This window comes from Dendrobates tinctorius, unplaced genomic scaffold (genome assembly GCF_039654945.1).
Source record: "Dendrobates tinctorius isolate UK_male_01 unplaced genomic scaffold, ASM3965494v1 ptg000211l, whole genome shotgun sequence".
NCBI lineage: Eukaryota > Metazoa > Chordata > Amphibia > Anura > Dendrobatidae > Dendrobates > Dendrobates tinctorius.
The window spans coordinates 8,636,664-8,647,190 of NW_027361878.1; the positions used below are offsets into that span (position 1 = coordinate 8,636,664).

The following is a 10,527-nucleotide window of genomic DNA, read 5'->3' on the forward strand; positions in this document are numbered from 1 at the left end:
GCAAATTGTCTAACAAAAAAACTCTTCAGGAAAAAAAAAATCTCCCCAGAAAAAGGTTTTCTGATGTTTTCAGCTTGAAAAACGCATTGTTTTTGAACACCTCAAAAATACTCTCTGTGTGAACATAGCCTTATGGATCGGGTGGCTGCAGACAGCTCTCTTTTGCCATATACATAGTTTTATACACCCCCCTATGGGACACCGGCATTGCTGCCATTCCTGTACTCTGGGGTGTAGTCCGTGTATGCATAGTGCTGTGTAGGGTTGTGTCACTATATACAAAGTCTCACTCACCAATATCAATGGCCAGGAAGGAGATGTCATCACATGGAGAGAAAATAGTCGTAGGCATTAGTGAACGCTAGACGGTGCATACCTTCCTCTAATAGAGTGCTAATGTACACATCTGTCATTGTATAACGGGACGGTACCTCTGGTGCCGCTCACCAGGAGGAATGACAGCTCTGGAGGAATGCTCCTCATGGCAATGCTAGATGTGTGTGTAGTAGGAACAACTTACCAGGTTCTACTTTCTGAGTAAGTGTACAATCAGAAGACTGTGACCGCACCATTAAATGTATGAACATGCTGATTCTCTGTACATCAACTTTTAGGGTCAATGTATGGACATCCTAAGTATTGTGGGTTGGATGGCCTAATATAATCCATTATACATGGCTTCGATGCGGTGTTAGTTGGCTGTATAGACATATTCATCACAATCTGCTAGCAAATAAACCAATATTTTTTCAGGACTATATATGGTGGAATGTAAAAGTTTGGGCGCCCCTGGTCAAAGTTACTGTTATTGTGAACAGTTAAGCAAGTTGAAAATAAAATGATCTCATAAGGCGCAAAGTTAAAGATGACACGTGTCCTTTGTATTTTAGCCAATCTGTAATATATATATGGATTATATGGGCCGTCTGTTTGCCACCCTGGTCTGAGGCTTGGGGGGGCTTCACCAGATTTCCCTCATTATAAGGTTTAGTGCTCCACCATCTGCGGCGCACATATCCCGGCAGGGAGCTTTCTTGGCGTTGTGCTGCGACAATGCAGAATGGCAGCGGAGCTCCAGGGGAGCACCAATCGCGTCTGCTGTAACATGCCAGCGCAATGGCGTCATCAGCTGATGCTGATCCCAGCACGGTATTGACTAATGCGTTAGTCACAGATGGTACTAAACGAACAGAAGTCACTACACGCATACCTTTTGTTCACACATACCACCCATATGTGACATCTCGCACAAAACCATACGGAAATACTGGGGCTTACTTTCTTCTGCCCATCCAGATATCCCCGAATTTCAGAAACCATTCCTCCCTTGTTATAAACGGTCCAATAATATACGGGATTCACTCATTAGAGCCGATATAGGTCCTGCAAAGAAAAAGTTAACACAAAGATTTCTACGAAATCCAAAGAAAGGCGCATATCCGTGCCTACAATGCCACCAGTGCAACTATGTCCAAAAGGTGACGCATTTTTCCATCCAAACTCGGGTAAGAAATATCCTATTAAGGATTATGCCACATGCGATACCAGTTACGTGATTTGCCTCATCAAATGCCCCTGCGGGCTCCTATATGTAGGCGAAACAACTCAGGCCATTAGGGACAGGATAAGTAAGCATAAATCTACAGATAGATGCAAGAACCTACTTCTCCCCCTACCTCATCATTTTCATGAATTGGGACATAATGTCTCACAAGTAAAATTCCAGGTCATAGACCACATCCCAGTCTCCAGAAGAGGGGGTGATCGCGTCAGGATCCTAAAAAACGGGAATCCTATTGGATTCATGAGCTGCAGACACTATCCCCCAAGGGCTTAAACCGAGACTATCACCAATCATGTAATGTACCAAATGTATCACATTTTACGTCATAAATTGCCACATGTATTTTTTGTTGTCTCTATATTTTATTTTGTATATTCGGTATAAGGGGTTAATAGGAATATGAGCTTAATACTTATCTATAGTCCATTGTGCGCCTTAATGATATAGCAATATATTAATACTATTTTCCTCTGTTACAGAGTCGTTTATATTGATTGTTCCTGGCTCTCCTCACGTTTCAGCTGGTGCTGGCGCGCATGTACGCACTGGTCAAAGTGGAACCTCTGAGATGAAAGCAGAGCGCCAGGGGAAGCGGGAGCAAGGGGAGTACGGAATATCTTTTTTATTAATATGTGTATAGGATGTGCAGGCCCATACTATATGTGGGAGACAGTATTGGGGATCACACTGTATAGAGGAGGCTATATGGAGGCTCACATTATATACAGAAGGCTATGTGCGAGCTCATACTGTATATAGGAGGCTATATGGGGGCTCACACTGTATAGAGGAGGCTATATGGAGGCTCACATTATATACAGAAGGCTATGTGCGAGCTCATACTGTATATAGGAGGCTATATGGGGCAGGGCTGTGGAGTCGGTAAGCCACAGTTGCGACTCCGACTCCTGGATTTTATCAGGCTCCGACTCCGATTCCGGCTCCGACTCCGGCTCCTTCATAAATGGCCAATTCATAACAACAAATTTACTGTTGTAAAATATTAAACATCGTGCTTATTCAGTTTCTCACCATCATATAAGTAATCAGACCACTTAGAGCAAAAACTACATTTATTAGAATACAATTAGAATATAGCAAATAACTTTTATAAACTTTTCTAAACTGTAAGTAAATATGCAATAAACACTTTTATGCAATTAATAAGAAGAAATCTATAAATTTGTCCTCAGAAAAAGTATTGCCTCTGTCAGATCCTCCTTCATGGATGCCCTCAAATCTGATCTAATTATTTTGAGAGCAGAGAACAACCTCTCTACACTAACTTGTGTTGGTGGCAAAGCAGTAACCACTCGGGCAACATCTCTGACAATGTCAGGATACAGAGGAATCGCTTGTTGCACTGTTATTTTTGATGAACGGTCAAATTTCTCAATTTCTTTTAGTGCACATGAAAAATTCTGCTGAAATGTACTGGCTGTGTTCCTTGATGGGGATGACTCTTCTTCTATGCGGGAACGCTTTGCACGGTCCTTGTGATCCAAATATTTTTCGAAATTAAATTCTTCATCAGTTGATGATGAGGGTGAAGATGTGGCAGGACGACCAAATTCTTCTTGTTCCTCCTGACTGTTCTGCAACCCTTTCATCCTTACTGCTATTTCAAACAGAGCTTCTTTTCCTTTACTTAGCTGTTGATCATCTAGATGAATCCGATGCATTGGGTCTACATAAACAGCTGCCAAAAGAATGTTATTTTGTAATAGTAGCTCCTCTCTCCGTTTCATTGATGTAGCAATGCCACTTGCAATTAACCCTCCTCTTTGGGACAGGCGAAACATCAGGTTCTTCCACTCCTTTAAGAAAATACCTGGAGTTAAGTCCTCTGCTTGTAATTTTTTAGTCACTGTAAATGGGTGCTCTAGCAATTTTTCCAGCTCAGTCACCTGATTCCACTGACTTTCATTTAGCGTCAGTTGAGGGTTAGCCATGTCTACAAGAAAGGTTTTCAGTTCAACCAAGCGCTGAATCTTTAAGTAAGTACTGCCCCATCGTGTGGCTTGATCAATAATTGCCCCTTTTCCAGCACGTCTCTTCAAAATTGAGTCAACTTTAGGGGTTCTGTCAACAGTAGCCAATTTTCTCACCTTGCCAATCAGTGCAGCAGCATGTCCTTCTTGCAGACTGTCTCTTATAGCCAGCTGTAGCGTATGCACAACACAGCGCATGTGATGAATGAAAGAACATATTGACACAGTTTCAACAAGATCATCTAAACTATCATGTTGCTGTTCATCTGAAGCAACTTCAGTTTGCTCCTCAGTTACAATACTGTGTTCCTCTATTTCAAACATTTCTGTGTCTGTGGACCCAGAATGTTCTTCTAGCTGCTGGTCACCATCATTACTCTCATTCATTATATTAATAGTACTTATCATATTTGAAGCATTGTCAGTTACGACAGAAAGAACTTGCTCTTTTTTAAGTTCATAGTCTTGCAGAACCTTTTCCACCAAGACCTGGAGAAACTCACTGGTGTGATGAGCTTTGGTGTCTTTTACTGCCAATGTCTTGGTAACTATTTCATTTTTGTCACAAACAAATCGGACATTGATGGCAAAATAGTTCACTCTGTGACGTGTGCAGGCATCCATTTTAAGAAACAGAAAGCGTCCCTTGAGAGTTTTTTTAAGTTCTTCCTTTTGTTTAAAAGCTTCTTCGATTACTAATTTTCTAATACTCTCTCTCTCCAGAGAAACACCAAGCTTGCGGGCCATTTCCCCATTCAGACACATAAAAGCTGGTCGTGAAAATAATGAAATAGGCACACTATCCTTTACAACAAGCTCTATGATCTGTTTTTTAAATGTATCTACTGTCATTGTCACAGTAACTTTGTCACTGACAAAATATCTTGCAACTGATGGCTGCAAAGTTCTCTGCTCCTTTGATTGGCTGGAAGAGCTGGGCACTGGTTCATTGGTTTGGATGCAGTCTTTCTCATCCACTGCTTTCAGTACTTCTGGATGAAAGCGCTGTAAATGTCTCTTTAGATTAGAAGCTCTGGTAGGAGCATTTTTATCTTTGCCTGAATATGCACTCATCTTGGCTTCACAGCATTTGTTTTCGTATGGATCATTTGTCATACACTGACAGACATAATGTTTTCTATCTTGAGTGATGGTGAAATGTTCAAATACAGCTGATTTAATGTGATGCTTCTTTGACAGTCTCAGGTTTTTAATTCTGCATTCACAATCCAAATGACAATTGTTTTTCCTAAAAACAATTGTACAAAATTATTGCCAGGTCATACAACTGATATAGTGGTCAGTAATACTGTTATTATTCCTCATGTACTCACAGTTAACTGATGCAAAGTTTGTTGAAAGGATAATACTTCTTACAGTCTTCCTCTTCTGAGTAGCAGGCAGCTGTGAGATGCTTGGAAGACGCACACCTAGTATGATCTAGTCTAGAGGAGGAGCATTACTACTAAGAATTTGCAACACATTTTCACTTTCAGTTTCATACATTGTAAGTAGGGGGTTGGGGCAGCATGAGGTTAACCAAGTATAAGATTAGATAAGGGCAGTGGAGAACAGTGACACACAAGAAGTAAGAAATGTCTCTATCTCCAGCAGAACTGCTTATCACTGTTGTTTGTAGTTTGATAGAACATATATATTTGAGTAACATTTATAAAATTCATATGAAAGTTCAATTATGAAATATTAATACATTTTTTTTAAAGTCGGAGTCGGTACATTTCTACCGACTCCGACCAAAACTAACTCCGACTCCGACTCCACAGCCCTGATATGGGGGCTCACACTGTATAGAGGAGGCTATATGGAGGCTCACATTATATACAGAAGGCTATGTGCGAGCTCATACTGTATATAGGCTATATGGGGGCTCACACTGTATAGAGGAGGCTATATGGAGGCTCACATTATATACAGAAGGCTATGTGCGAGCTCATACTGTATATAGGAGGCTATATGGGGGCTCACACTGTATAGAGGAGGCTATATGGAGGCTCACATTATAAACAGAAGGCTATGTGCGAGCTCATACTGTATATAGGAGGCTATATGGGGGCTCACAATGTATACAGGAGGATATATGGGGGCTCATACTGTATATAGTATGCTGTATGGGGGCTCACACTGTATACAGAAGGCTATGTGCAGGCTCATAGTGTATATTGGAGGCTGTATGGGGGCTCACACTGTATACAGAAGGCTATATGTGGACTCACTGTATACAGGAGGCTATATGGGGGCTCATACTGTATATAGGAGGCTATATGGGGGCTCACAATGTATACAGGAGGATATATGGGGGCTCATACTGTATATAGGAGGCTGTATGGGGGCTCACACTGTATACAGAAGGCTATGTGCAGGCTCATAGTGTATATTGGAGGCTGTATGGGGGCTCACACTGTATACAGAAGGCTATATGTGGACTCATACTGTATACAGGAGGCTATATGGGGGCTCATACTGTATATAGGAGGCTATATGGGGGCTCACAATGTATACAGGAGGATATATGGGGGCTCATACTGTATATAGGAGGCTGTATGGGGGCTCACACTGTATACAGAAGGCTATGTGCAGGCTCATAGTGTATATAGGAGGCTGTATGGGGGCTCACACTGTATACAGAAGGCTATATGTGGACTCATACTGTATACAGGAGGCTATATGGGGGCTCACACTGTATAGAGGAGGCTATATGGAGGCTCACATTATATACAGAAGGCTATGTGCGGGCTCATACTGTATATAGGAGGCTATATGGGGGCTCACAATGTATACAGGAGGATATATGGGGGCTCATACTGTATACAGGAGACTTGCAGGCTCATACTGTATATGGGAGGCTGTATGGGTCTCACACTGTATACAGAAGGCTATGTGCAGGCTCATACTGTATACAGGAGGCTATATGGGGGCTCACACTGTATACAGAAGGCTATGTGCAGGCTCATACTGTATACAGGAGTCTATATGGGGGCTCACACTGTATACAGAAGGCTATATGTGGACTCATATTGTGTATAGGAGGCTATATAGGGGCTCACAATATATACAGGAGGCTATATGGGGGCTCACACTGTATAGAGGAGGCTATGGGCGGGCTTATACTGTATATAGGGGCTATATTCTGGCTTATACTGTATATAGTTATGTCAGTGCTCTTTTTTTCTTTTATATCACTGCTTTTTGTGTAGATGTATGTGCATATATGTCTTTATGTATTGTGGTTTTAAACTAACTAAATAAAGAGTATTTTTAAAGGGTTTTTTTTGTCATGGTTTACATGTACAAGGGCCCCATAGGTTGATTGCTTTGGTTGTTGATTGAGGTGGCTGTGTGGGGCTCATATTATATGTTGGGGCTCATACTTTACATAGGGGGATGTCAACAACTTACCGTAAATCTATTCAATATTAAGTCATACAATTATTAATTATTATTTATATTAATATTGAGCAGAATTAATTTCAGCCTCTTGGTTCGGCCTCCACAATAGTCACAATCTGTCATGTGGCCCTTTGAGAAAATGAATCTCTCATCCCCTGCTCTATTTTGTATAGCGCTATGTTATGTATAGTGCTCTACATAAGGGAAACATTTGCAGTATGTGCGTTCCACTATCTCTGTCTTTTTCTGTGTACAGATGTGCCAAAGAGCACCTGCGTGTTACTCACATGACCTAATGAGGGGTCATGTGACATGTCACGTGATACATCAGGTGCCTTGGGGGCACGCCTTCTAAACTGCCCGGGGCCCTGGCTACTCTTAATCTACCCCTGTATATAAATATATATTTATATATTTGTCTTTTACATTTTAAAAAATACAAAAAGGAAAATGGGCTGATGCAAAAGTTTGGGCACCCTTGGAGATTATTTTCACCAAGGTTTCAGACCTTAATTACCCTGTTAGGGTTATGGCTTGTCAACTATCATCGTTAGGAAAGGCCAGGAGATTCAAATTTCCTAGCTTTATGAAAGCCCAGCCTCGTCTAACCTTGTGCCAAAAAACAGCAGCCATGGGTTCTTCTAAGCAGCTGCCTAGCACTCTGAAAATGAAAATGGTGGAGGCCAACAAAGTAAGAGAAGGCTGTAAGACAATAGCAAAGCGTTTTCAAGTTGCTCTTTCCTCAGTTCAAAATGTAATCAACAAATGACAGTTAACAGGAACATCAGAGGTCAAGAGAAGGTCTGAAAGATCAAGCAAAATTTCAGTGAGAGCTGCTAGTAGGATTGCTATAGAGGCAAATCAGAACCCCCACCTGAATTTCAAAATACCGTCAGAAAGATTTAGCAGGCTCTGGAGTTATGGTACATTGTTCTACTGTTCAGAGACGCCTACACAAATATGGCCTTCATGGAAGAGTCATCAGAAGAAAACCTTTCCTGCGTCCTCACAATAAAATTCAGTGTCAGAAGAATGCAAAAGAACTGATTTATTTTGAAAACAAATTCTATGGCCCAATGAGGTTAAAATAGAACTCTTTGGCCACAATGATCAAAGGTATGTGTGGAGAAAAAAGGCCACAGAATTTCAAGAAAGGAACATCTCGCCAACTATTAAGCATGGGGGTGAATCAATCATGCTTTGGGGCTGTGTTTCAGCCAATGGCACAGGGAATATTTCACACGTAGAGGGAAGAATGAATTCAATGAAATTTCAACCATCTGAAAAAAAAAGCTGAAGTTGAAGAGAGGATGGCTTCAAAATCCAACATAGGCGACCTCAAAAGGGGCAAGCTGAAGGTTCTACAATGATCTGAACATCATTGAAAATCTGTGGCTAGACCTCAAAATAGCCGTGCTTGCAAGACGACCCAGGAATCTTACAGAACTGGAAGAAGTTTCCAAGGAAGAATGGATGAAAATCCCTCAAACAAGAATTGAAAGACTCTTGGCTGGCTACAAAAACCGTTTACAAGCTGTGATATTTGCAAAAGGGGGTGCTACTAGGTGCTAACCATGCAGGGTGCCTAAACTTTTGCATCGGCCCATTTCCCTTTTTGTAATTTTTAAAATGTAAAATATGAAAATATATATTTTTTTTTTTACTATAATACAAAGTAAATGTGTCACCTCTAACTTTAAACCATTCAGAGATCATTTAATCTTCAACTCTCTTAACTGTTCACAATAACCGTAATTTTGACCAGGGGTGCCCAAACTTTTACATGCCACTGCGCTCTTATTTTTCCTATATGATCCATTCATCGATCATCAAATTGATACATACACAAGAAATTATTATTAGCAACCAATCAAAATGTAATTATTAGTAATTGATCAAAATGATTTGCAACCGATTCAAATGTAATTGTTAGCACTGATCAAATTTAAGTGTTAGCAGCCGATCAGCTATGATTATTAGCATTCCATCCAAAATTAGCAACCGATCAAATGTATTTATTAACAATCAATCAAAATATAAATTATTACTAACAGATCAAAATGGAAATGATTTGCATCTGCAGATATTTTCCTAATAATTCACCAACGTTCTACTGATGTTTTCGAGAGCTTAGTCGTATTCTTTGGTTTCTTGGAAGTGTAATTGGTAACCGTGTATAATAAAAGCCTACAGATCGTACCTGCATATGACTTTGCTCCCTGGATCCAGCGCTGATCGGCTCATGTAGTAGGGTCACGTATAAAATCCAAGGTACAATGAAGTTTTGCAGCCCCATGTCAAAGACAAAGGCCCATAGACGGGTGGTTGGTAGAAGGGTTTTCTGGGCAGAGGCTAGTCTCAGCTCTCATTGAAGGTTATGGTGTCTAGCAATGGAGTGTCTGTGGAGCAGAGGGTGGAGACTTTTAACCTTTTCGTCGCCAAGTTAGGAATCCAGTGTTTACTCATTAAAGCGTTGATATATCATCTGTATATGACTTTCCTCCCAGTGGGGTCGGGGCATCGGTACATGATCGAAAAATAATTCCCAACCACAAACAAGTGTTTTCTTTTTTTTTTTTCTGTCTTTAGAATGGAGTTTGCGGTTTGGGAGTAATAAGAACAGGACGATGTGTAAGCAGATGTCAGATCATTATAGCAGAAGACATCTTCCAGGCTTCCGGCTCATCCTGGGCAGCCAGGAGACTTTTTTTTTTTTTCTTGTGTGTGGTGGGATGTGCGGGATCGGGGGACTGCTTGTTCTTAGTGCATTAGTGAAAGATGATAATAATAATAATCTTTATTTTTATATAGCGCTAACATATTCCGCAGCGCTTTACAGTTTGCACACATTATCATCACTGTCCCCGATGGGGCTCACAATCTAAATACTAAAAGGATGGGAATATGTCAATCTTTTGTCTATGCTGTATTATTGGCCTTGAGATGGTTTTGTTATATATTTTGACTTCCTTGCTTGTGCTACAACATATTGGCACGCACTGTTAGCAGATGAATTATTGATTCTTTATTCATGTTACTCACTTCGGCTAGGGCCTCGCCACCGTATTTTCTCTCCCCAGACAGAATCGGGCCCATTATGCTAATCAATCTGCTTACACTGATGAGAGTTTAATCCGATTTTCACGCAGGCAGAGAAGAGGTCAAAACGTTTCTTCTCCATTCCATCTGGCCATGAAAAGTGGACTGCACTCATATGTCATCCGAGTGCAGTCTGATTTTTTTTTTTTTCACGGACTCAGTGAGTTGCATGGCCGAGGGCAATCCAAATCGGATGCAAAAGAAGCATCCTGTAATTTTTTTTTCCCCCGTACCGGCTCTGTCTGAGTAAAAAAAAAAAAAATGGACAGGTCTATGGTCTCATTGGTCCGTGTGATCTAATATGTTGTTGGTTTACGTGTATCTCAACAACAAGATTAGAAGCCACGTAATAAAGACCTGACCATAGTAGAAACTAGGGGCACAAAGTCGCAAATAGGGTCTAATCTGAGAATAACAATTATGTAAATAAACCTGATAAGGTCTTGTGACACAATATACTTCTAA

The 10,527-nt window shown here is 40.8% G+C and overlaps 1 protein-coding gene across 1 annotated transcript in view; it reads right to left on the reverse strand.

Annotated features, from left to right (window-relative positions):
• Positions 1–10,519, reverse strand: part of LOC141058223 (uncharacterized) — a 29,653-nt gene extending 19,134 nt beyond the window's left edge. Inside the window, exon 1 of the mRNA XM_073554383.1 lies at positions 9,164–10,519. Coding sequence (XP_073410484.1) covers positions 9,164–9,259 — 96 coding nt within the window. The 5' untranslated portion in view covers positions 9,260–10,519. The remainder of the gene's footprint in view (positions 1–9,163) is intronic.
• Between the last annotated feature and the right edge of the window lie 8 nt (positions 10,520–10,527).